This window comes from Pelophylax lessonae, assembly GCF_965119305.1.
Source record: "Pelophylax lessonae genome assembly, chromosome: 1".
In the NCBI taxonomy this organism is placed as follows: domain Eukaryota; kingdom Metazoa; phylum Chordata; class Amphibia; order Anura; family Ranidae; genus Pelophylax; species Pelophylax lessonae.
In genome coordinates, this window is record NC_138768.1 from 770,656,305 (window position 1) to 770,684,160 (window position 27,856).

Consider the following 27,856-nt stretch of genomic DNA (forward strand, 5'->3'; position numbering starts at 1 on the left):
AAAGCGGAACTTAGAGGGTTCAGACAAACCATTTAACACCATTAGGGTGCTTACAATGGTCAGCTTTTATTCGTTTAGGTGAAAAAAACATTTCTGTTAACTGCTCAAAAAGGGTTATATGGAGTTAACCTTTAATTTGTTAAAGCAGAGTTCCACCCTAAAATAAAACTTACCTCCATCTTCATGCCCAGGGTCACCTGAAAAACAATTGGATAATCGCAATTTTTTTTTTTTTTTTACCTGGTTTAGAAGAAAATATACTTACCTTACTTCCTTCTTCCTCCCGGCGGCCACGGCGATTCGTCACTTCCTGGCTTTGCAATGATTCCTGGGAGCTGAACGTCATCCCTCCCAGGAATCAATGCACCTGCACCGGCCTCGACGTCAGTTCCGGTGCAGGCGCCATCATACCTTGCTAAACAGCTTCTGGGCATGCCCAGAAGCTGTGCAGGGATGACGCTGCAGAACCGGAGGGGCCGGTGCAGTGCATCGTGGGACCGAAGAAGACGGAAGAGGACGCAGAAGAGGATCGCGCTGGCTTCAAGCTGCCCACACCCGAGATGGCAGCGCTGGACAATACTTTTTCAAGGTAAGTATTTCTTCTAAAAGGTAAGTGCAACCCAGGACAGATCAGAGGCTATCCATTGTGGAATGTACTAGCCCTGACTGTCCCGGGGGTATTTTTATTAAAAAAAAGTATTCCCCGGGTGGAACTCCGCTTTAAGCTGTTTCAGTCATACAGCTGTCTGTCCGATAAAAGCCAGTCCAATGATCGGCTTTTGGCAATAGAACATGCGGGAAAACCAGCAACTGATCAGAGCTTGCAGCCAATGGCTGCCAGGAGGACGGGAGACCCTCCCCTATATCAGAATTCAGCAGAACAGCAGGGGAGATCGCCGGCATTCAAACAGCTGGAGCCTGCGAACCCGGGAGAAAAACCGGGAGAAGATGGAAGCACCAGCGGAGCCGTGACCAGTGCTGTACTGAAGGGATCCATTTGCAGGTTAGTCAGTCAATGTTCTAATATGCAGTGCACACTAGCACATTAAGTAATGAACATGCAGGAGGTCCAAACAAAATGCTTTTGTTTTGGTGGTTTACTACAGCTTTGTAGGACAAAGCACAACATTTTGTAATAGTAAAGAGATAACGTTGCAGTTTAGCAGATAGGTTTCAATTTAGAGCCCATTCAGACAGGGGCGACAACTTGCTGGGGCGACCTCGGCGCGACATGCACGGACTTCATATAATTGAAGTCAATGCAAGTCGCCTCCAGGTCGCCCCAAAGTAGTACAGGACCCTTTTTCTAAGTCGGAGCGACTTGTGTCGCTCCTATTAGAACGGGTCCTGTGCTAATCAATGGCAGGCGACCGACCGCGACTTGTCAGGTGACCAAGTCGCCTGACAAGTCGCGCTAGTGTCAATGGACCCTTCATTGCACAACCTCCTTTAGACCTGACTTCTGAGGTTGAGCACCCCCCCCCCCCTCCCCACACACACCTGTACTCTTATCAGAGTCCACTATCAAGTGGATATAGGAGGAGTCCCTTGTAGTGCAGTAGCACATCTCTCCCAGCAAGGAGTGTTGTCTCCAAGGGTTAGAGAGGCTTAATTCATCCTTTTTTATGGATAGTGTAGGACCCACTGATAATGGGGTACTTTGACGTAGTGGTGGGCTTGAGCACGATATGGCCATATGGTGGGACCAAATCCCCATTTTTCTTTATGGATTGTCTTCATATTTGATAGTCATTTCTTCTGCATGTGTGCGCTATTCTTTTTTTAATATGCATGTCGCTTGGTTCATAGCTGCACCAGCTTTAGAAACACATGTTCAGGGTTTACTCCCCCATCTTTTTGCTCCTTTAGACCTATCACCACAGTGGGAGGGCCTTCTTGATTGTATAAAAGTTGAATGGACTGCTTAGGTATGTCATCCTAATACAGCAAATATCTGCTTGGTGATAAAAAAAAAAAAAAAAAAAAAGAAGTAATTTTTTGCCACCTTTAAGGAAAAAAGGTCAGGAGAAAAAAAGTTCAACAGGATACACTTTTGGTGGGTTACCCCCAATAAAATCAGCTAAAAATGATGTAATCCATGGCAGCAAGCACACCACAATACACTACTGGGTCTATTATAATAGGAAAGAGCCTTCGTGAGAGTGGACAATTTGTTTTTTTGTTTTTAATTTTTAAGGGAAACCCAATGTAAAAAGGTAAACATTTGCATAAAAATCTTTCTATATGAACTGTATTAGAATGCCTCTTATCTCTCATATTAATAGCAGACTAGCTTAAGCATTCAAGCAAATGGAATAAGATATCAAATATTGTGAAACGTGCTGTGCCAATAGAGTCCGTCCTAATGGAAGAAACAGATGGGAAGCATTCCCTCACACAGCTTACTCATCACAAGTCAATCCTTAATGAATTGCACTGCAGAATAGAACCAAACATACTCACGTCTTGCACTCATTGCTTGACAGTTCCCAAGCAGTTTGCAAATGTTAATCAGACATCAGTGTAACAAAAAAGCTTTTTAAACCCTTAGCAAGTCAAGAAACAGAGTGTTCTTCATTCAGTCTCGGTTCAAACCTGTGCGTTTTTTTTTTCTTTTTTTAAAGGCTTTTTGCAGAAACGCACTACAGTCTATTTGACATTATTTCCTATAGGACACATTCACATTATGCCTTTTTCAGCCCCTGTATTTTTGGGGTCAGCGACTTTAAAAGCTAAAAAACAATACGTTTTTAGTTCCCTAGACTTTAAATGGAGAAGCTGCAGAAAAGCATGTAGTGCATTTTGGCCCCTATTAGCATTTTTCAGGATGGATTTGATTTAAATCAACTTGATTTGAAACATAATTTTTAAAGAGCAACTTGTCATCTCTGTCCCGCAGATGATGATCCTCTGACCCGCTGTTGACTCATTGACAGTCCCATTCACTTTAATGAGATGGCTGCAGTGACAACAAGGTGAGTGACGTGGAGGCAGCAGGAGAGTGGATGCCCGCTAACAGGCGCTGCCATGATGGCTCTAAAATGACAGGTGCTCTTTAAATGTAAGGACTCATTCTTGCTGATAGTATGAAATTGAGTGAATGCATCAATGCAGTGCAGGTTATCTCAGCTGGCAGAACTTGGATTCATTGAATGAGTTTGCCAAAAATGTGAATATTGCAGCATATTATATGCTACATATCTAAGCTTCATTTAATGCTGAATAAACTAAATTATTAATGTATACTAAATAGAAAATCTTTAGATAGATTTTTACTCCAAAAGCAAAGTAAAAAAAATTTGATAAAAAAAAAAAAAAAAACACCAATTTAAATTTAGAAAATCTTACTTAAATTTAGAAAATACAAATTAAATTAAAACAATTTAGAAAAAAAAAAATCAGATTTTTATCCACCCTGCCATCTAATCCACTCAAAATGTCAAAAAAAGCAAGAAAAAAAAAAATGTGCAAAAAATGCGTCAAAAACACGTGTGCAAAAAAGCAAAATGCACAATAAATAGCAATGCAGAAACGATCAAAAGCAAACTACATAATGTGACCTAAGCCTTAAAGTGCCCAAATAAGCCCTCATTCACATCAAATGTGGGTTTGAAATTGTGCGACTTCATCTGAAATCCCACAATTTCAAAGTTGCATGTCCGTTGTGATTTGGAAGACATCTGTGCGGCTCCATGCACCGATGTCTATGCAGGTCACACCGGAAATCGCCAAAAAGTAGTGCAGTAAGTACTTTTTCAAATTGCACCGATTTCTAAAAATAGGGTGCTACTTGTCATGCTATTTGACCTGTAAGGCCCCTTTCACACTTGCGCAGCCTGAATATCGCACAACGCGACTTGAAGCCATGCCTGTGTAATGGTTGAGATCTGAAGACCTCACGTCCCAACAAAATCGGACCAAAGTCCTGCAGGGACTACTTTGAAGTCGCACAAATATAAATGGTACTCATTGGAAATCATGGGGTACGACTTGTCATGCAACTTTGCAGTCACAAGTCGCAGGACAAGTCGCACAGGAGTGAAAGGGGCTTTAAGTACTATGTTGTCTGGAAAATTGCAAATACCGAATTTACTTGATAATCAAATTGTTTTAATATATGAAAATGAGCAGTGTGGGGGAAAATTCAGTCACAAACCTATTTCTTAGGTTGTTGAATCTTTCCTCCAACAAAGTCCAACCTGGCTCCTCTTTATACTATACATGGGTGCCAGGGCCCCATTGTTTTCCGCAGGTAAGCTGTACTCATGGCAGCCCCCAGCAGTGTGGCCTACTCATAGGAATGAAGAGATCATCAATGCACAGTATGAAGAGGCAGCCGGGACCATGCTGGGTCAGGGAAAAGGTATTACCATAGGTAGGCTGCACCTAGGAGGCAGGGGGGAATTTTTTAAGAACAACTTCAGTAGGGACAAGCTCAGAACCTGTCCCGAAGTTCTCATTTTTGTCATAATCAAAAATGGAAGTGAGGTTCTTTTCTTTCACAAAAGGCAATAGAACACTTCTTCAGGGTCTGGAACATATTTCAGACCCATTTCCCTCTTTGTCCTATTTGGGGAGGTTCACCTTTCTGCCCAACTTTGAGGCATCATGACAGGAGGTGAAGAGAAATCTCCCCAATGGGAATCAACCATCAAAACCCTTCCCAAAGAATGTTTCGGCTCTCACACAATACCTTGTACATAAGGGTCCATTAACACCTCCCTCCACACTAATGGAGTGACTTAGGGCTCTTTCACAAGGTCTGTCTCCATAGGTGGATCCGTGCTGCTCAGCAGGGGATTGTAAACACAGATCCCTGCTGAGTAGGAAGGGGACATCTCCCTCTCCGTTCTGTGTGCGGAGAGAGGTGTCAGAGCCCCATACATCTCTATGGGGGAATCAGATCCTTAGGGCCTTGTTTGCACCTGCCCACACAATAAAACTAAGCAGTTTAATTAGGGATTGATCAATATTGTTTTTTCAGGGCTGAAAGTTTTTCCGGCCACCCTTCAGGCCGATATTCTGTACATTTAAAGTTTTAATTTTTACACTATCCTTTAATTTTATTTTTTTTTTTATTGCAGTCACAAGGAATGTATACATCCCTTGTGACAGTAATAGGCAGTGACAGGCACTCTTTATGGAGGGATCTGGGGTCTGTAAGACCCCAAACCCCTCCCTTTGCACTTAAAACAAAGCATTCAAAACGCCAAGTTTGGCTGTTTTGAATACGGTCATTTTTTAAAATCTGGCGCCTTTAAGGCACCAGTAACCGGAAGTGATGACATTATGACATCGCTTCCGGGTTACTACATTGGAGACCCAATCAAAGCAGATTCCGACTTTGTTCGGGTCTTCAGCCAGCCGGCGAACGTGACGGCTGGTCACTTGGGCCTCCCGGTGGGACAGGAGACCCAGGCAGCACAGCAGAAGGTGGCCGGGGGGGGGGGGGGTTGGGTAACGTCTCCTCCCGCTGCTTGTAATAATAGCCGAGTGGCTGATTAGTCACATCGGTTATTACAAGAAAGCCGATGGTAGGCTCTAAAAAAACAGTACCGGGGTGATGCCTGTAGCTGCAGGCATCACTCCGGTACAACCACTTGAAGCAATAATCGTTCATATCAGCAAGTTAGTGACGGTTAACCATAAAAAAAAAAAAAAGTGAATAACTGCCCCACCGATAATGGGTCGATCCCCAAGTTTAATGCGTGGGTGGCAACCAAATTTTGGGCTGCAAGTGATGTGTATTTTATCACATTACACATGTCCTTTTTTAGGGAAGATTTATGTGAAGCGCACAAAGTGACTTCATTTATGTCCCCCAACAGCAGCGCATCCACCTCACTGGATGACATTATGGGTCACTGCACAGCAAGTGCAATATATTGACCTGCAGTGCCATCCAGTGAGGCGTGATATTATGCGGCATGTCTGCATTTTATCGCAACTCGGCCTGCATTATAGTGAGAAGAGGGCACACAGAAAACAAGTGTTTTCCATGTGCCCTAGAGGGGACCAATTCTTCCAGCGCAGAAAAATCTCCATTCACTGCTCTTGTGTGGCCTTCAGAAATGAGACTGGAAGTGGCAGCCTAAATGAAAGTAAGGGGAATGCAGAAGTAGCTCAACAGTCCAGTGAGGTCTATTTTTAGTCCATAAGCAGTTTGGTAGAGGGGAAGTGAAAATAAAACTCTTAGTTGCGCTGACACCCATTAGTACAGCAGAAGTGTAAATAATAAAAACGGGTTTAACAAAAATTCTGAATTTTTGTAGATCAGTTTCGATAGATGGGATTTCAGCTGTGTATTAATCGATCTGCCTGGAGGCCTGCTTTAGGAGTTAAACTACAAGAGTGATTTTTGTCAACCAGAGTTCCATGATCACTCAGTTTTGTTCATTGCAAAAAATAACCCACCTGACCTCAGCAGGCAAGGATTGGGTTATTTTTTTTTATTTTTTTTTTAAGTGGTTGAGCAGATCAGTGTATGTAGGGGCTTTGGAGAAAAATTCTCTTACTGCAAAGCCCCATAAAAATAAGTTACACTGCTCACAGGAATCTAGGAATTAATCCCACCAGATTTCCATGTAGAATACAGCAGAAAGAAACATGATCAACCATCCCCCCAAAAGCGTCAACTAATTCACAAAAGGCAGTAATAGCAGGCTGTTTAGCCATGTTTTTACCAATATTGACCACGTATCTCCAAAAGAACATTGAAACGATCAGATGAGTACACATTGCCAGATCCAAGTTGCTTCCCAATACAGTGTGACAATTTGAATTTGGCAGTTTGGCATGTAATGCCACTTTGACTATTGAAGTTCACAGGACCGGGCCCCAACCATAAGCCAAACTCATAGCTCACAGTTGTGGCACTGTAGTTCAATGTATATAATCCCTATTTGGCTAAAATAAATTCGATCTGAAAATCAATTCACCATGGACCCAGCCTTAGGACAGGAAAGCCCTAAAATAGATTATATAAAATGCAGACAAGTTACTAGCTGAAAACAAAATACAGAATATCAATTCATACAGAAACTATCACTGGATATACGTCATCTTTAAACCCTGAAAACAGCAGCCCTTCACTCTACAAGAAGTACTAAAAGCAAGACCAGAACACAATAACCACACAACTAAACTTAAAGCAGAGTTCCACTCATTTTTGCTTTTATTAAGAAAGTCAGCAGCTACAAAATGTAAAACACAGACTTGCCTGGCCCACGATCGAGCGATGCGGCCGCCCAAAGCCTCACTTCTCTCCCTCTACTCTCCACAGCACATGCATTGCTAGTGTGGGCACCTGGCTGTCACCGCTCGCAGCTTCACAGCCAGGTGTGCACTGCGCATGTGCAAGCCACGCATCGCTTCCCTGTTGGTCGGGCAATCTCCTGTGACGTGTCCCAGAAGATTGCAAGGAGGGAGGTGGGAGAGAACTTCCACTCGAACCATGAGCAGGTACCAGTCAAAACTAGGTACCTGCCCCCCCCCCTCCTTCTCTTTTCGGTCAAGCTCCACTTTAAACCGCCCATACACAACTTCAATTTTGTCTGATTCATACCACCCAGCCCAACAAAATTCAACTGAAACATTAAAAGAGCTGGGTGCACAAATTGCTGTCCGAACAGTAACCCATCAGAAGTCATAATACAATAGCTGCCAGGAGATCCCTCTGTCCAATGCTGTTAGCATTTTCTCTTGTTCAGCCTGCAAGCTGAAATATAAAAAATTGCACAGGTGATCAAATACCACCAAAAGAAAGTTCTATTTGTGGAATAAAAGGTCAATTTTATTTGGGAACAGCATGGAACGACCGCGCAATTGTCCGTTAAAGTAACGCAGTGCCGAATCGCAAAATAGGGCCTGGTCATTTAGCGGGAAAATCTTCCGGTCCAGAAGTGGTTAAATGGTGGGGGGTCTCACCTCTTGCCATTCTGTAAACCTAGCCAAACACACCTATTTTTTGCGTTATAAACAAAAAAAGAGCTACAATTTTGAAAAAAAACTATATTTTTCACATTTTTTATATGACATTGCCAAAAAAGAAATTTAAAAATCTAAATTTAAGATTTTAGGCTACATATTTTTGTTAAAAAAAAAAAAAAAAAAAAAAAAAAAAAAAAATCGCAATAAGCGTATTTTGATTGGTTTGTGCAAAAGTTGCGTCTACTAACTACGGGAAAGATTTATGTCATTTTTATTGTTTTTTTTTTTTTTTTTTTTACTAGTAATGGCGGCAATCTGCAATTTTTTGCGGGACTGCGACATTGCGGTGGACAGATCGGACCCGACTGACATTTTTGACACTTTTGGAAGTACCAGTGACATTACTACATTAATCAGTGCCAATGTGCACCTGTACTGTAATAATGACACTGGCAGGGAAGGGGTTAATACTGTTGGTGATCAAGGGGTTAAATGTAAGCCTAGGGGAGTGATTCTAACTGTGGGGGGGTTGGGCTTTTGAAATGATCACAGACATGAGATCCTATATAGAAGGAACACATGGGCTCTGATCATTGCAGGCAGGACGGACGGACGGCTGTGTTTACATCAGCCATCCGTCCTTCTCTGTCAGCGGGGAGAGATCGAGGGTGTCAGGCTGCAATCGGAGCCACCTGACACACGCGCCAGCTTCCCCGCTGACCATCAGGGGCGGGAGCGTGCATTCGCCCCCTTGCTCCTCCCAGGCAGATGATGTTAAGGTGATTTTGCCTGGGAGAGCCATTCTGCCAACGGAAATATACAGTAAGCCGACGGCAAGTGGTTAATTAATAAGGGAAATTGGTTTTCCTGCTTTTTCAAATAATAAGACATTGTCTATTAGTATGGCCATTTTTATGATCTTCAAAGGCTAGAATTCCATTTACCTTGTGAAGCATTCAGTTACTCAAGAATTAGCATTCAAGAAAGCTTCTACACTTGAACTAGAAATTCAGCTGTAAATATACAGTATATTTGTCCCCAGATGTGCTGTAAATTAGACCAATAATTCAAAGCTTGATGCACATGAATTGTTCACTACCATGATTTGTCACTACCATGATTTGTCACTACCATGATTTGTCACTACCATGATTTGTCCATTAATGTATATTCTGGTAGAGTCAAAGCTTGTCTGACCCTTCCCACACCACACATTTCAGATACTTGTACAGCGTCGTCAATTTATGTTTTATATATTCAGATCAGTCCCTGCCCTCAAGGAGCTTACAATCTAAAGGTCTGGCGTTGTGGTACCCAGAAGAAAGCAACACAGGCACAAGGAAAACATGCAAACTCCAGGTAGGTAGTACCATAGTTGGGATTCAAACAGATGACACTCAAAAACAGATGACTCCGGTGCTGCTAGGTGAAAGTGCTAACCACTTTGCCACTGTGCTGCCCACGCATACCTATGGGCCCATTACCACGATGGACTACCTCACTGACCAATAGGAATGATTAGAAGCAGGAGCTGGTCAGAAAGTTTTTCAACACAACAAAGTGTCAGAACGTTGCCTATTCAGACCTGCTCTGGTAGGGGTAGGACCTAAAAGCTACTGCAGGTATGCACAGGCACTTCCTACTACTTTATTATTTTTAGGGGACAGTCACTTTAAACATCAGTTATTTGATAGCCGCACATTGGCAGACTCCTACGATTCCCAGTATTACTGACATTAGGAGGAGAGTACAGTCGCAATGCGAAATGGAAAAGATGCTAGCTTATAAGGACAGAAGGGCAGCTGCGTTCCATAAGAAATGGGACTCTTGGCTAACGACTTCTCATGATGACTGACTGTTGATTACAGGCTCTATAGGCTTCTTAGGTCCTCTGACACGAGCTTGAAGCGACTTTGAGACATTTCGGTTTTCTATCTCCAGTGGCAGGCACCCAGTTCTTCCCTCCTTCCTCCCTGTTTCCCCACCCCCATTTCCCTCCTTTATTCCCTATCTACCCTTCTACCCTACAACCCACCCAGTCTACTTCCTTACTTAGGTCCACAATGGGTTACAGGGGAACTCCTATTGTAAGATTGCCCGTGGGAGGCGGATGCACTTCTATTTAGAGTGTAAACATACACAGACTTGAACTTAGCTGGGATATGGAGACTGGTGGTGGCGCTCTTGCCTCGTCCAACCGCATTTATAGGGGGTGCTCGATCACAGTGTGTTCCCCTTGGGGGTGACAAGTACCTCTGTGCTGAACATACCTCTCCTAACGCGTTTCTCTGAACAGTATGAGTCGCTATTATCTGTGGATGTTATAAGTTTTTGACGAGAACGCTGCCTTAACAGTAGCTATACAGACAAATGGGGGGTATGCAGTTGTCTTGATGTTTATGAACCACTTGCTTGACTGTACTTGGATACCTTTTGTTATGTAACTTGTTACACTATTGTTGGATGGAAAAGTTTATTTTTTACTTGTACATGTTTTCCGTTTACCTCAATAAAAAAAAAGTTTGGTTAGAAAAAAAACATCAGTTATTTGACCATCATCCAGCAGTTCACAAGCAGAACACAATGATAGAGTAAAAGGCCCCTCCTTTAAATGCAGAAATCACGCTTTTGAAAAATCAGTAGAACTTCCTACAAAACAGAACCAAAAAACAGCTAACATTGGAGGCTGGAATCACAGCACAAACCAAACAGAACAAAGGATTCTAACACAAAAAAAAAATGGAGGTATTAAAAAAAGAAAAAAAAAAAATCTCTTTAGCCTGAAATCTGATCCCAATCTATGTTTGTCAACAGTTCTGTTAAAGCGGTAGTATCCCGCTTTTTGACACTTTTACCTACAGGTAAGCCAATAAGGCTTACCTGTAGGTACAAATAATATCTCCTAAACCGGCATGGTTTAGGAGATATTTGCGGCGCATGCGCTCTGAAGGTCCGGGGGGGACCTTCAATTTTGTTTGCCGGGAGCTTGCGGGAGTGACGTCATCGCGGCTCCGGCCAATCATCGCGCTGGAGCCGTCTCTTCCGGCCAATCACCGTGCCGGAGCCGCCGAACCCGGAAGAGACGGCGAGGGATCATGGCAGCGCCCGCAGCGATGTCCGGGGGTCCGTGTCGGGGCTTCCTTCTAAGGTAAGTTACACATAATGAGCTAGTATGTGATGCATACTAGCTCATTATGCCTTTGTCTTGCAGGGTTTTTTTTTTTTTTTTTTTTTTTTTTTTTTTTTTTTAAGGGTTTACAACCGCTTTAAGGCACCTTTCACACTTATGTGACGCGATTTTACCGCAATTTTGAAAGCAATGGCAAGGCTATATACCTCAAAATGCATTAAAATCGTGCCAAAGTAGTGCAGGAACTACTTTGAAGTCGGTGCAACTTCAAAACGCACTGATATGAATGGGGCTCATTGAAAATAATGGAAAACGACTTGTCATGCGATTTTGCGGTCCAAAATCGCGGGACAAGTCGCACTAGTGTGAACATGCCTAAAATAAAAAATACAAAAATAAAAAACAAACATTTTCTCAGTAATTGTTAATAAACATGGTTCTTCTTGTTAAGGATAGTCTTTGTTTTGCTCACTTATAGCCGAGTCTCGGATTATTCAGCAATCCTGTCCATTTGGCTCTAGACATGGGATGATACAAGAAATATCAGCATCTACTTTTTGTCACAGGTCCAAGCCAGGGAATAAAGCCTGACTATGAAAGGCAGGACATGCCCTCCTCTTCCTGCATCACTAACAACTCCAGAAAGCCAAAGAACAAGAACTACTCCAGGCAAATCTAGAGAAACATCCCTTTGTTCATTGACGCATTCCTGCAGGTCGTTTCATTTAGTAAAGCAGCCTAAGAGGAACCAGAGATCTCAGGATGGTTATCACCAGCATGCCGATGTTCAGCTGGCAACCTGTGACACAAAGATTTGTGGATTCTGAAAAGGGTGGCGTCGCTCTCATTGCTATAATGTACAGCATAGGTTTTTGGATCTCAAACGGTAATATACTGGCATGACTGCAGACAGGCAGAAATCTCCCACAGAACAGGAAAGAGGACCCCTTTTTTGTCTTTCTACTGCTCTTGGACCTACCTTGATGCATCTTGCAATTTATCAGACAGTAGCCACAGCACTTTTCTTCCCTCGAAGGTCCCATTCACACCTGGGCAGTGTTATTAAAGCAGAACTCTGGGCAAAAAGGTACTTTTAAATACGGCCTTCATACCTTCCTGAAATACGTAGTCCATTTTTGAGTTGGATCCGTAGTCAGATAAAGCAAATGCATTTTTTTTTTAAAAAACAGGGTTACTTCCCTCTCTTCCATTTTGTAAGAACGGTGGCGGCTTTGCCTTGTATGTCACCGGCCTTGTCACAACCCCATTGTTATTCTTTCTACAGCGAGTAGGAAGTGACAATCCCTGCTTGCTGTAGTGGGCGGACCAGTGAGATTGAGACCAGCAGTCTGATCCGCCCACAGGCAGCGTCTTTAGAATGCTTACAGGCTAGGAGTCTCGGCCCCTCCTCCCATCAAATAGTAGCAGAATGGTCTGGGGCAGCTGCCAGTTTACTCACCGGCAACTCATCCCTGGCTGCAACCAAAAAGGAAAAGTGCGACCCTGTGGTAAAACAACTAAAAGTTACACTCACAAAAGTCCACTTGTGACAGGCACATCATCCACTGCCTGTGTATATCACCATAGAGATGACAATTCAGGCTCCAGTTGCTGCTCCTCTAGCCAAGCCCACATTCATCCCAGGCTGACAGGTATCCAGGCCCGCAGTCCATAGAGCCGGTTCCGTGCACAGCACTACATGGGAGGAGAGGACAGGGGCAGGTAGTCTGTTAGAAGAGCGTGCACTCATCTAGAGGAGCTGCAACTGGGAGCCTGAAGTGTCATCTCTACGGCGGCATACACAGGAGACCAGCAGCGACGGCAGCCATATACACAGACAGTGGGTGATGTGCATGTCACAACTGGACTTATGTGAGTGTCATTTTAAATTGTTTTATCACAGGGTCACATGCCCAGGCACTTTTTTTTTCAATTTGGTTGCAGCCAGGATGAGTCATGAGTCGCCGGAGTTCTAAAACCTGAACACATGGAGGAGGAAAATAAGTTCTAGTTATGGAATTCTAGCCCTTTATGTCTTTGAGGCTGGGGAATGTGGGTGCGTAATTTGCTGTACACATGGGCAAGTACACACTCAAAATGTGCCCACCCACATGCACTATAATTCTCTTTGCACGATGGGAATTGTAGTCTCTAATGAGTTTAGAGTAAAGCCTCAGACACACGCGTCGAAAATTGGCAGGGAATTTTCGGCCAACGTCCGATCTGCCGATTTTCGGCTTGTTAGTATGATGCTTCCGACAACCGACTCAGACTTTTCGGCCGAAAAAAATCTGGTGTGCAGGCTATAAAATTTTTGTCCTCCGTCAAAACACGGCCGAATTTCGTCAGTACAGATTTCGACAGGGAAAAATCTGATGAGCAAGACTGGGCATGCTCAGAGAAGAAAGAACACAAAGAAAGCAAACCAACACATGACATCACTTCTGAAGTAGAATTTTGTTGGGCGAGAAAATTTGTGTGCAGTCTAGGCACATTCCAACCAACAAAACACCACTCTGGACAAAAGTCGGACAATCGGTCGGCCAATAATCGTTGCGTGTGTACGGGGCTTAAGTAGAGCTGCACGATTCTGACCAAAATGAGAATCACGATATTTTATCTTGGAATAAAGATCACGATTCTCTGTTTAACATCTTTTACATTATAAAAAAAATTGGGATAACTTTACGGTTTTGTTTTATTTTTTTTATTTTTTTATTCATTAAAGTGTATTAATTGCGTTTGAAAGACTGCTGCGCAAATACAGTGTGACATAAAAATTTACAACAATCACCATTTTATTCTGCAGGGTCTCTGCTAAAAAAAAATATATATAAAGGTTTGGGGGTTCTAACTACTTTTCTAGGAAAAATAAACTGATTTAACTTGCAAGCAACAAGTGTAGGTAAAAGGTTTAGTCTTTAAGAGGTTAAACTTCCTTCCTCCGGCAGAGGGAAAGAAAAGATAAAATGTAATCATTTGTGTTTACAGTTCAGTGGGAGACTAATGCTGATAGGCTTTTGCGGGAGGCTCTTTTTTTTTTTGACAGCTGCTCCCTCATAGCTATGTAAAGAATCGAGCAAGTGTCATGTTAAGATCGTCAGGGGGAGTGAATCGCGATTTCGATTCTGTTACGATTAATCGTGCAGCTTTAGGCTTAAGGGTCCTTTCACACGGGCGGTCCGTATGTCTGTTTTTGATCCCATTTTTTTGCGGACGAAAAAACGGACCAAATGCATGTCAATGGGATTGCGGATGTCAGCGGATGACCATCCGCTGACATGCGATTTGCGTCCTTTCCTATCAGTTCCATTTTTTGGAACGGAAGAGAACCCTATTTTTCTTCCATTTAAAAAAACGGAACGGACACAAAAACGGATGTCAGCGGTGTCATCCACTGACATCCGCAATCACATAGACATACATTATGTCCGTTTATCATCCGCAAACGGATGGGATGATAAACGGACATACGGACCGGATGACACAAGTGTCATCCCTGTCCGTAAAAAAAAAAAAAAAAGTGCCTGAGGGGATCAAAAAACGGTCCGCCCTGTGTGAAAGGAGTGGAGGATGTGACGTCTCAGCATTTACAGCTCCTCCTTGGCAGAACAGATGCTGCATTTTTAAAATTACAGAGAGGACTTCCTGAAATTCAATGAGACTTTTCTCTTCAATGTAAGGAATTTCACAAATAGATTAACTGTTTAGTGCTTCGTGTAGGTGGGGGGAAATAATGGGGGTCTTTTTGTGCCGGTTCAGGAGTTCTGCTTTAAGTGCATTTTTGTGCACGCTTTTCACGCAACAGTGTACGGCAGCCCATTCACCGGAAAGAGCGCCAAAGTAGTCGCTGTACCATGTTTTGGTGCTGACTTTGGCACGCTCTTAAACGCCGCATTTTTATATGTTTTAGGTGCCAATAAAATGATAATGGCAGATTTATATTTTTTCAACTAAACATGGCATACTTACCTGCTCTGTGCAAGGGTTTTGCACAAAGGAGCCCCGATCCTCCTGTTCTCGGGTTCCCCACCAGTGCTCCTGGTTCCTCCCTTATGCCGACTATCCCCAGATCAAGCAGCTTGCTAACTCCCAAGCCACTGCTTAGTGTGTCCATTCACACATGGAGAAGAACTCTGACCCACCCCCTCCCTCATTGGCTCACTTGCTTTGATTGACAGCAACAGAAGCCAATGGCTCCTGAAGCAGTCCCAGCCAATGAGGAGGAAGAGACTCAGGAAAGGTGCTGCTCTTGTGCACATCGCTGGATCGAGATAGGGCTCAGGTAAGTATTCGGGAGGGCTGCTGCACACTTCAGGTTTTTATCTTAATGCATAGAATGAAGGTAAAAAAACTGAGCCTTAACAACCTCTTTAAATAAATGGCACCCAAACACGCATTCTGTGTTTACGCATTTCTGCTCAGAAATGCACACTTCTGCTAGGCTCAAATGCGAAAGGACTCAGGCACCCAGAGCAGGACAAGCTCTGTGTTTAATGACAAGCTCTTACTAGTTTGGAAGCCCTTGATCACCTATGTGTTTGCAACATCCATTTAGTTGTATCGCACTCTTGGCGATTTTTATAGGCCAGTCTTCCAGACACCATTTTAGATTTGCAGGAGATGATACTTCTAATTTGGTAAGCTTTATCGGTACTGAGCCATCTCAAACACTGTACACTGAACATTGGGGTAGTATAGGGCTGAATTTCACTTTACTGGCAAAAAGAAGGCAACTGACAGGCAATTCTGACCATTGCCAACATCTGCTTAACAACTTAACGACCAGCCACGTAGACCTATGTCGGCTGACATTTAAGTGGTTGTACCGGGGTGATGCCTCTGGCTAGAGGCATCACCCCGGTGCTAATTTTTAGAGCCGGCTGTCGGCTTTCCGGCGGTAACAACCGATGCGGCTCAGGAGTCACTCGATCGTTACCCCAGCGAGCGGGAGGGGCGCCCCCCCCCCTCCCCCTCCCGCAGCCTTCCCTGGGTCTCCCATGCTAGCGAATCCGCCGGCTGGATGGAGTCCCAATCAAAGCCAGATGCGGTTTCGATCGGGTCTCCGATGACATAACACGGAGGCGGCATCCATGATGTCACATCCAGGGTACTCAGCTGCTAAAGGCGCCGGATTTAAAAAAAGGGAATGTATTCACAAATGCCGTTTTCTGCGTTTTTAATACATGGAAGTGCAGTGGAGGGGTCTAGGGTCTTTCAGACCCCCGATCCCTCCATAAAGAGTACCTGTCACTGCATATTGCTGTCCCAAGGGATGTTTACATTGCTTGTGACAGCAATAAAAGTGATCAGATATTTATTTTTTTTTAAAAACCTGTGCTTAAATTTAAAAAAATATACATTTTAGCCACCCCCATCGTCGTGAGCTTGCGCACGAAAGAAAACGAATACGGAAGTTGCGCTGCAAATGAAATCGCTGTTCAAACCACACATGTGAGGTATTGCTGCGATCGCCAGAGAGCAATAATTAAAAAAAAAAAAAAAAAGTTACTCTCCAACTCTAAACTGGTAACCTCTAAAAAAAAAAAAAATTTAAGGCGTCGCCTATGGAGATTTTTATTGACCGCAGTTTGTCGCCATTCCGCGGGTGTGCGCAATTTTAAACCATAGCATGTTGGGTGTCTATTTACTCAGTGTGACATCTTTCACAATATACTAAAAAAAAAAAAAAAAAATGGTCTAACTTTACTGTTTAGTTTTTTTAAAAGCAGTGAAATGTAATTTTTCCAAAAAAATTTCATTTGAGAAAGCGCTGCGCAAATACCACGTGACAAAAAATATTGCAATGACCGCTATTTTATTCTCCTTAGTCTCCTTTTAGTGTTTGCTAAAGAAAAATATATATTATATATATATATATATATATATATATATATATATATATATATATATATATAATGTTTGGGGGTACCAAGTAGTTTTCTAGCAAAAAATACTGATTTTAACTTGCGAACAAAATGTGTCAAAAATGGGCTTGGGGCTAAAGTGGTTAATATAGACGTAGAAGCAGTAAATTCAGCTAATCTGCTACGTTCATTTCTAAGGGGATGAGGGTAGTGTGGAGAGACTGTCCGAACCTGGAGCAATGAGTCGACCACAGTCACCCATGTGTTATATTGCTTGGCCAGGAGAGTAATTGGACAGCTGGCAGACTGTCGCTCCCACAGCTCAGGTAGTGGATCTTCTTCTGCACTACCCACAAGGCTTGGGTCACAAGGGCAATTATAATCTCTTGCTCCTGAGAAATCTCACAATTTACTGGCAGTCGCCTCATTTGCAGAACACTAAAATCAAATTGCTTCTAATGGGATGACTGTCAACAAGCAGTTACATTTCTCAGTAGTAAAATAAAAAAAAAGGGATTTGTCCATGCAGACCTAACATCTAAGACGTTTTCTTTTGAAAATCTTATCTAAGGGCTACAGCAATTTTTCATGTGGCAATCAAATTTGATCGGGCATGTTGAAAATTTTTAAAAAAATAATGATTTTCGAATTATGCTGCATTCACATGTCAGCGTTTGGATCGCGGGCAGAATCGCCGCGATTCCGCCCGCGATCCGGAGATTATTGCAAATCGCGGGACGCCTGTGCGTTGCCCGTGATTTGCAATAGCCCCCCAAACGCTGAGCGATGTTGCCGCGATTTCCGCCTGCCGAATCGCGGTAACATCGCGCAAAAAAAAAATCGCGGGACGCATTACGCCCAAAAAAGTACAAGAGCTTCTTTGGAGCGTATTGCGTCCCGCGATTTTTTTTGCGGGATGTTACCGCGATTCGGCAGGCGGAAATTGCGGCAACATCGCTCAGCGTTTGGGGGCCTATTGCAAATCACGGGCAAGGCACAGGCGTCCCGCGATTTGCAATAATCTCCGGATCGCGGGCGGGATCGCGGGCGGAATCGCGGCGATTCTGCCCGCGATCCAAACGCTGACATGTGAATGCAGCCTTAATGATGTGAGAATCATGTGAGAAATAATAAAAAAAGAAATGCTCATGAGCACAAGAAAATAAAAATTACTGGAAAGAAGAAAATTCTCGGCAACAAAAATTCTTTTCTGTAGCAACATGAGGTGAAATTGAAGGTTTGGTTAGTCAAATTTCAAAATCAATGGTGGCACCATGGGAGTACAAAGCGCAAGAAATTTCGCATTTTCTAAAGAAAACTTGTTCCAAATTGGACCCATATATGGCCTGCATAAGCAGCTCATTCACACGCTACAGGTTAACCCTCCTATTTCCAATGACCTCATCTGAAGTCCGGGCACTGAAAAGGAAGTCACTGCGCGCACAAAGGGTCCAATTCCTCTGAAGCACAAGATTAAAATAAACATCATTTAGCCCTTTTAAAAGTGCCGGCTGCTTAAGACCTGCAGTGAGTTCCTGTAAATGGCCCGCGGACTGCAGATTATTGCTGACCCACTTACCTGCTTTTCTTTCATATGAAGAAAGCCTTCTTTTAGATGTATAGCAGGAATGTGGTGTGACCTGTAATCACACAGATAAATGCATATATTCGCAGCATACCAAATCATCCAAAGGCTTTTATTGCAGAAAGATCACATCACAAGAGCAACATTTTGGAGCCGTACAGGACCCCCCTTCGTCACGCATGTGATGATCAATAAAAGCCTTTGGATGATATTTGAGGATTCTTTGGTGTGCTGGTGAATATATGCATTTATCATGTGTTTTCCAGTATCCAGCAGGTAGTCGCTACAGCACCCATTATTGATGAGCCTTGTTTCCAGGAATGTGTGCAATGGGAATAGACAAGTCCAATTACACAGGTCTACAGTACCTAATGGTGTCCACCTATATGTCCCTAATCTGCTAGCTTCAATACTAGTCTAGCCTGTAAAATCTGCATCCCTTTAGCTAGAATAAGAGGCTGGATGCACCAGTGTCTTTTTTAACCTATAAACTAAGTATAGCCCGCAGGCGGAATGAAAAAAATCGAACAGATTCCTCCATCTACGTAAAACCATGTAGACTTATAAAAACTCCTGCTATGGCGTAGGTTGTTGGAATATCCAAGTGCATGCATCTGATTGTATGCAGCTGTTCAGCCAACAATTTCCCACCCAACAGAGGGGATTTTAATGCAGAAGAGACATGCTCTGTCTCTTCTGCAATAAAGTTGCCTATCTGCCTGTCCGCCCTTGTACAGTGAGCCATGAAACTCACTGTATAAATTCAGCAATGCCCAATCTGATGACGCCCGACATCTGTGACGTAAGAGAGCGGACTTCAGTTCACTCTCTGCTGAAAACAGGTGACTGGAGTGCAGAACAAACTGCACTCCTGTGATTCATAGATGTACAGCCAAAACAAGCTTTGGCTGTACATCTCAGCTCACACGTCAATGTCTACTGGTTATGAAGAATATATACAAGGTGTTCTCAATGGCAGTAGCAAGGTATACAGCGAGAAGCAGCAAATGTAGCCTTGTAACAATGCCACTAAAAACAGTTCTAAACCTACTAAAAAACCTACAACATTCAGTAGAGCTGCACGATTCTGGCCAAAATGAGAATCACGATTTTTTTGCTTGGAATAAAGATCACGATTCTCTCACGATTCTCTGTGTAACATCTTTTACATTATAAAAAAAATTGGGATAACTTTACGGTTTTGTTTTATTTTTTTATTCATTAAAGTGTATTAATTGCGTTTGAAAGACAGCTGCGCAAATACAGTGTGACATAAAAATTTACAACAATCACCATTTTATTCTGCAGGGTCTCTGCTAAAAAAAAAATATATAAATGTTTGGGGGTTCTAACTACTTTTCCAGGAAAAATAAACTGATTTAACTTGCAAGCAACAAGTGTAGGAAAAAGGTTTAGTCTTTAAGTGGTTAAACTTCCTTCCTCCGGCAGAGGGAAAGAAAAGATACAATGTAATCATTTGTGTTTACAGTTCAGTGGGAGACTAATGCTGATAGGCTTTTGCGGGAGGCTCTTTTTTTTTGACAGTTGCTCCCTCATAGCAATGTAAAGAATCGAGCAAGTGTCATGTTAAGATCATCAGGGGGAGTGAATCGCGATCTCGATTCTGTTACGATTAATAGTGCAGCTCTAACATTCAGCATATTTTTAAGCCTAACATCTTTATATTTTCCACAGTCCGGAAAGATCAACAGATACCATGATTTTGCCTACCTACACGTGCCAGAAACACTATTCTATGCCTTGCAGAATTTGCAGGGAGACCAAGGCCATTGAAGCCAACCCTGGAACCTGAATCCAGGGGTCCCATATTTTATTTATTTAAAAATGGGTACCTATGGATTTCAAGATATGCCTTTCCTTGAGTAAGGTAGTGTTTACTTGGGTGTGCCATTCTTCAAACATGGGGGGGGGTAGGGTTAGGGAGGCTTTCCATTTCATACCAAATAAAACAGACGAGTAATAGTGTGAACATGAAGTGTAAATAATTCATCAAGAAATCCCAAAATGCACATCAGGGGGTCATTTTGAAGAGAGCCCTGAAAAGCAGATATTTAGTTCCAATATCTTACAAGCTCAGAGAGGGGCCCAGGTAGGAAGATGTGTTCCAAAGTCTCCATGAGTCACCAGGGGGACCCCACAAAAAGTGTAACACACTGCAAAGGGATAACCCCCACCACGCTGGCAGCACCACCCGGTCGCATGGCACAAGCACCAAGGGATCCTTAGCAGAGAGGGAGAGGACCCCAGCAGACACCACCCAGCAGAAACGGGTACCTGCAGCCAGCAGGATAAGCTGCACTCCTCATGCGGCAATCAGGAAGTGAAAGGATCCAGAAGTCAGCACCAGGGGATAAGGGGGGGGGGTCCCACTGCTGAAATCCCTGCCGCTATTTTCAATGGAAAACTACCTCAAAATGGCCCCTGGACTACACAAACATGGTCGCCGTCCATATAAACACAGGCTACAGCAAAATGGTGGCACCACGAGTCTCCCAGGGACCTAGGAGGGATCCCTAGGCCTTAAGGACAGTCCTAGGCAGGATGGGGGGGCCCTGGCAGGAGCTGCCCCCAGGTACAACCCCACTCCCAGCACAGCTGATCATCCGGTCGTCGGCAGCGCACCCCCCCGGTCCCCATCACCAGCATAGCTCCCTGCCCCCACCCCAGGAGGTGGACCAGACAGCCCCAGCATAAGTGGAGGGGGGGTAGATGAAAACGGGGGTGCCTGAAGGGAAGGAGGGGATCCTGGGGGTACGCGACCTCGCAAGGCGTTTAACTCGCAGGCCCACCCTTGTCCGGTGGGGCTATGTCGTGGCCGAGCTGAGGTCTGCGCGCGCTTGCTAGATTTTCCAGCCTGTCGCATAGTCCAGGAGTTGATTGTAGGAAAAAAAAAAAAACAGGGAAAAAAAAAAACACAACAGGAAAAAAAAAAAACACAACAGGAAAAAAAAAAACACAACAGGAAAAAAAATTTGCCAGGACCAGAGATCCCAGCAAGGAACTAGGTCCTTACTCCTGACTAGGCAGAAAAAAATACCTATAGCTGGGAGAGGGAGTATACCCCCAATGGTTATGAAGATCAGGAGCTGTGTCCACCAAGAACAAAAAAATTAATAATAAATGATCAAATGTTAATGACAGCTGTCAGCACCCATGGAGTTAAATGCAAATACTCAGCACTTTCACTGTGAAACAATCATTTGGTTAAGTCCCTCCACCAGTCGCTTCCTCATTCCACCAGGAGGATGCTGACAATTACAAGGGAGAATCACACAGATGACAAAGGGGTTTGCCTGGCCAGAAGGAATCCTGTTGACAGAGCGAGCAGGAGAATACCAAGCATCACTACAGTGTTCCTGCAGACACCAAGCCCATCGGCTCTCCTGTCCTATCACAGGTAGCCAGCTCTGAAAAGCAGAGGAATGTCATAAATCCTGCCTTGTATACAATCTCCTATTCAGCGTGTGCTCTACTTCTCCCCTGGCTTGCTTAATACCGCAATGCTGCTTATTTTTGCTTTGCGGTCTAAGCAGGAGAGGTAGTCCCTCACAGACTGGATTCTTCTAACATGCAAAGATGTAAACACGCTGCATTGTATAAATCGCCATCAATCACAAAAGGAAACGCCATAAAAAAATAAAAAAAAAAATCTTGCAGGTTGCTGGAAACATGTGCAGCATTCACAGAGGCACCCAGTATATTATGAGCAAATATTGACCAGTCACATTCGTCACCCTTTTTCAAAATCTTACATAACATGAAAACAGCAGCAAGGCCTACAGATCCACTTTTCTTTTCACACCAGCAGAATGTCATTAAATGGTAGATTGTTTCATCGTCATAAATGGGAGAGGAGTGGGCCACTAAAATATATCTACAAGAGATTCCATTACAACAACCCAAACATAGAGACCAACTGTCTGCCACTAGTAAAAATAAGGACAGGCCATGTTTTTTGGTTGTATATAGAGGGTGGGGATAAAAACTACAGGTTTTCTTTTACATATTGATAGCAGCTGGCCCAGACCATGGAAGCTGCTGGAAACAACAAAGTCTTTATTCTGTACAAGACACAGTATTGGGGATGTACTACAGAGCGATGGTAACATTTATAGCAAGAACACATTTACACACACAAATGCCTGCTGACCACGAAGATTAGTTATGCACAGAAGGGATCAGACATGAACATATATAGTGCCCCCCCCCACTACTAGCTATTTACACTATAGACACAATGCAGGGTATGGGGATGAGAGTTTATACATTAAAGTCAATGATAGAAATTACAAGACAACAGACCTTAATTGATTAGATCACCAATCAGCACAGGAACAGGTGACAAACTAGAACATGTTTTTAGGATTCTAACCCACCAATACTAAAACAGAGGAAATCCATACTTCACAGGTTATACAAGTGTTCACAGGCAGCAGGAAAGTTCTTTCACTAGCTGCATCAATAACCAAGGTTCAGCCATCATTTAAAGTGACCATATAACAAGGCTTTGGATTTGGCAGTTTTCCATTGGCTGAGACTTGACAGCCCAGAGGTGAACGATCCACAGCACCTCCTACCCTGCCACACACAAAAGGTCACCCAATGTGATTGCATTGTACAGGAGATGGTTCAGGGTTAGGCTGGCCATACACAGCTGGAGAAATCAATACAATCCACACAAACAGCATGGATGGAGAAAACATTCATACTACCCTCAACAACTTGACAAATATGCTTCAAGAGTACTTTAAAAACTCCTCTGCTATCAACATTCAATTTTGTAAAGAAATCACATAGACTGCTGGAAATTCATTTGAGAACATAATTTCCATTCCGTACCTTTACATGTTCTTACTACCACGATCACAAGAGAACACTGAGTTGGCCTCGCTAACAATTAGAAGATTTAAGAAACGTTCCTACACATGAACATTTTTGAACAAACTTCTATTAGGGAATGGCCAGTTATAATTTTACATTGACTTTCAGTTGGGGTCGGGGTGGTGTTTGCAGGGCCGCCTATGGGACGAATTTCAGACAATTCAGCAGGAACTGGCTTAGGACTCATACACACCATCAGATTATCGGACACATTTTCGTCCGTTTTTTGTTGCATGCCAGTCTCATATCAAAAGTGAAGAGGGTACTTTCATACAAAAATTCTCGTATGACAGAATTCAGCTTCAGAAGTAATGAGAAGATGTAATGTGTTGAATTATTTTTTATGTATTCTTTTATTTCTGACCATGCGTAGTCTTGCTCTTACGATTTTTTTCGGGCGCAAAGTTTACTGATTAAACAAAAATCAGACATTATGTTCACGTACGATAAAAATTTTATAGCCTGCACATCCAGCTTTTGTCTTACGGAAATTTTGTAATCAGCTGTCAAAAGCACCATACCAACGATCCGAAAATCAGCAGAATGTTACTTAAGATTTTCTTATCGTGTGTATGGGCCTTAAGGCTGGCTTCACAGAAGATTATGACAAGGTTTCCAAGCAGATCATCATCTCTAATCTATAAGGACTGTCCATTATTGACAACCAGCCAACTACTACTATAGAGCCCCCAAGAAGATATTACAGGTCAGTCAGATGGACTACAATCACTCCTGTCAGCACCTTTCCAAGCCCTCTTCAGAACCCAAATCTCCTGTGTGGTACAGCAAGCTTATTTTGTGCACTTGACATTCCCCAATTTCTTTGGCTTGTAAGGCTACCCCCAATAATACTGAAAGCCAACAGGAACATCTAAGAGGCCCCTGGCATTAGGACTCGGGATCTGGGGCACACAGGGTGCTCTACTTGGCTTCCACCAGTTCCAGGTTAACAGTGACTGAGGCACTTCAATGTGGCCAAAGATCTCTCATCTAAAAAGGATCAGAGGACACCCCAACCTGACAAGGGGTTTTGGTTGTCACCCCCAACCTGACACAAGGGGTTACCCTCATCTGTAGAGTCCAAGGCCAGGCTGCTAATCAGACACTGAGACCTTCCAAAATGTTGTTCTTTTGGGTTTAGTTATGAAGTATCACCACCAAATGATCGGCATTACACCATACACTCCACAACTACACCCATTAATGGGTGAAGAGGCCGGGCACGTAAGGCCAGGTATAGGTAGCCTTTAACCTGACCACACACTATACAATCTGATTATACAATTTCCTTTACATAGCAACATCTACATCGGTGGTAAACCTTCTTGAAATTAGGGACCTCAAATGCAGCCCCTTACATCAAAGGGCCGCACATAACATTCATACATGTGTCAAGAGACTAGGGTCACCCTACAAGAGACGGTCAGAGACTAGGGTCACCCTACAAGAGGTGGTCAGAGACTAGGGTCACCGTACAAGAGGTGGTCAGAGACTAGGGTCGCCGTACAAGAGACGGTCAGAGACTAGGGTCACCGTACAAGAGACGGTCAGAGACTAGGGTCACCCTACAAGAGACGGTCAGAGACTAGGGTCACCCTACAAGAGACGGTCAGAGACTAGGGTCACCGTACAAGAGGTGGTCAGAGACTAGTGTCACCGTACAAGAGGTGGTCAGAGACTAGTGTCACCGTACAAGAGGTGGTCAGAGACTAGGGTCACCGTACAAGAGACGGTCAGAGACAAGGGTCACCGTACAAGAGGTGGTCAGAGACTAGGGTCACCGTACAAGAGGTGGTCAGAGACTAGGGTCACCGTACAAGAGGTGGTCAGAGACTAGGGTCACCGTACAAGAGGTGGTCAGAGACTAGGGTCACCGTACAAGAGGTGGTCAGAGACTAGGGTCACCGTACAAGAGGTGGTCAGAGACTAGGGTCACCGTACAAGAGGTGGTCAGAGACTAGTGTCACCGTACAAGAGGTGGTCAGAGACTAGGGTCACCGTACAAGAGACGGTCAGAGACAAGGGTCACCGTACAAGAGGTGGTCAGAGACTAGGGTCACCGTACAAGAGGTGGTCAGAGACTAGGGTCACCGTACAAGAGGTGGTCAGAGACTAGGGTCACCGTACAAGAGGTGGTCAGAGACTAGGGTCACCCTACAAGAGACGGTCAGAGACTAGGGTCACCCTACAAGAGACGGTCAGAGACTAGGGTCACCGTACAAGAGGTGGTCAGAGACTAGGGTCACCGTACAAGAGGTGGTCAGAGACTAGTGTCACCGTACAAGAGGTGGTCAGAGACTAGGGTCACCGTACAAGAGACGGTCAGAGACTAGGGTCACCGTACAAGAGGTGGTCAGAGACTAGGGTCGCCCTACAAGAGGTGGTCAGAGACTAGGGTCACCGTACAAGAGATGGTCAGGGAACACAGTCACCATAGAAGAGATGGTGAAGGAACATTAACCAATCACAGGCCGTCGTACTCTTCCCTCACTGACCCCAGTAATGGGGTCCCTATTGGCCATATAAGAAGTGGCCCCCGGGCCGCCCGGTGAGATGGTGCAGTGAGTCCTCCCCGTGGTCCTCCTGGCTCGGAGGATAGCAGAGATCCCCTCCTCCATCCTCTCCGTCTTACCTGCCAGCAGATCCGGGGAATCCCGCCTCCTCCGTGGCCCCTCCGCCTGACACACCGTACACGCTGAGGCCGGGGGAAGCAGCAGCAGGGCAGCGAGAAGCAGCGCCAAGCACACACCGGGGCACTGCCTCCAACCCCCGGCCACTGTCCGCCGCTCCTCTCCGTCCCTCCTGACTGCCACATCCCGGCCGTTCATGTCTGTCCGTAGTGCCGGGACTCGTCTCATCACATGTCGGGGTTCCGGTGACGGGGGGGGGGGGGGGTCTCCTCCTGTATACACTGCGCGCGCTCCGACACTCTCTACACACACCGGCCGCCGCCGCGCGCACAGCCGGCTTTCCTCTCCGCGCACGCGCACACGTCAGCAGGCGGTGACCCACTGCAGCAAGGGGGCGGAGCCGAGGCGGACACCCCGAGCCGTCAGATTGAAGAGAGTGGGAGGGGCTGAGGAGGATCTGGGCTCATTCGGATTACAGGTGGGAGGAACGAACGGAGGAAGGGGGCGGGGATTTGGTATGTAGTAATATGTGTAGGTGTGTAGAGGAATAGAGGAGGAGATGATGTCACAGAGAGGATGAGGTCATAGACCAGACTGAAACTGATTGTCATCTGATTCCCTGTGTGATCAGTGATGACTATAGCAGACACTTATCCTAGCTGAGGCTCTGGTATCGATAGTACAGTCTATCTAAAACACCAAAATGTCAAATATTGCAACTTCCCAACTCTAAGACTACGTTACCACCCACAACAGTAAAGTCAGCCTGTATATGCAGTAAAGCATGCTTGTTATAAACACTGTGGAACTTAAGGGGTTAATCCTCTGCATTGTGTAAAAAGGCTGTTTGATCCTGTCTTCTCTGACCCCCCCCCCCTCCCCTTCTTCCACTGTCCCCTAACCATCTCCTGATAGAACAGAGACTTTGGAGGCAGTCTGCACATGCTCAGTTTGGTGTGTATTTGCTATAGAGTTTTTTTTTCTTGGCCGAATGCATGCGATCAGCACAGGATCAATCAGCACTGTCCAGATAGAGGGTCAGGGGTCCTGCAGCTTCATAGGACAGTAGAATGAAAACTCCTCCTACAAGCTTTAACCAGGCACTGATAGAAGTCACAAGACTGCTATATACTGCTGATGAAAAATAGTGACTGCAGGCTTGTGGATTTAGTAACACTTTCATTCTTACTTTTGTAGAACTGCCCCCTTGGGGACTGCTGGATTTTCAACTTTCGGGTCGCCCTGAGTTACTGTTAGCAACTCTGGCATTCAAATCTATCACTTTACTTCTTGGCTCAGTCAATAATTAGTTCAGGGGTATGTAGTTTTGTTTTTATTTTATAAATTAGGGATGGGATAAGGGAATAGCGGGATACTCCAGTTTAACTATGCACAAAGTTTGGAGGACATCTATCTGTTGATACAGCCAGGCTGTTGATCCACCTTGCCACTTAGGTAAATTTAAAGGTTAAATCTCTTTCCAGATGACTTGATGAACTAAAGATATCTCCAGAACACTCTCCTAGTATCCTCAATTTTTTAATTGACACCCGTCCACTGACTATCCTACTCCGGGGTGGCCCCCTCTCAGGTCAGGCCCCTTGACACCATCCCCTGTACTCACTATACTGTTTTTCCAGGGTCTCCAGTGTCCCCCCCTCAGTCAGCTTTCCTGGACCTCTGTGTTCAGCTCCATTCCTCTGGCCTTTAGGACGACCTCCTGATGCCACTGCTACAGAGGAGGAGGCAGCCACCACCCTCCCTTCAGGACTCTGCTCACCAGTCAAAGACCCACAGCACATGTGCTCCTGGC

General features: G+C 44.3%; 1 protein-coding gene across 2 annotated transcripts in view; it reads right to left on the reverse strand.

The window, feature by feature from the left end:
* STIM2 (stromal interaction molecule 2) overlaps positions 1 to 26,391 on the reverse strand; it is a 186,867-nt gene extending 160,476 nt beyond the window's left edge. The window contains exon 1 of one of the 2 annotated variants that reach the window (XM_082260087.1): positions 26,046 to 26,391. In XM_082260087.1, coding sequence (XP_082116213.1) covers positions 26,046 to 26,271 — 226 coding nt within the window. In that variant the 5' untranslated portion in view covers positions 26,272 to 26,391. The remainder of the gene's footprint in view (positions 1 to 26,045) is intronic. The other variant, XM_082260088.1, reaches the window with a different exon arrangement.
* Between the last annotated feature and the right edge of the window lie 1,465 nt (positions 26,392 to 27,856).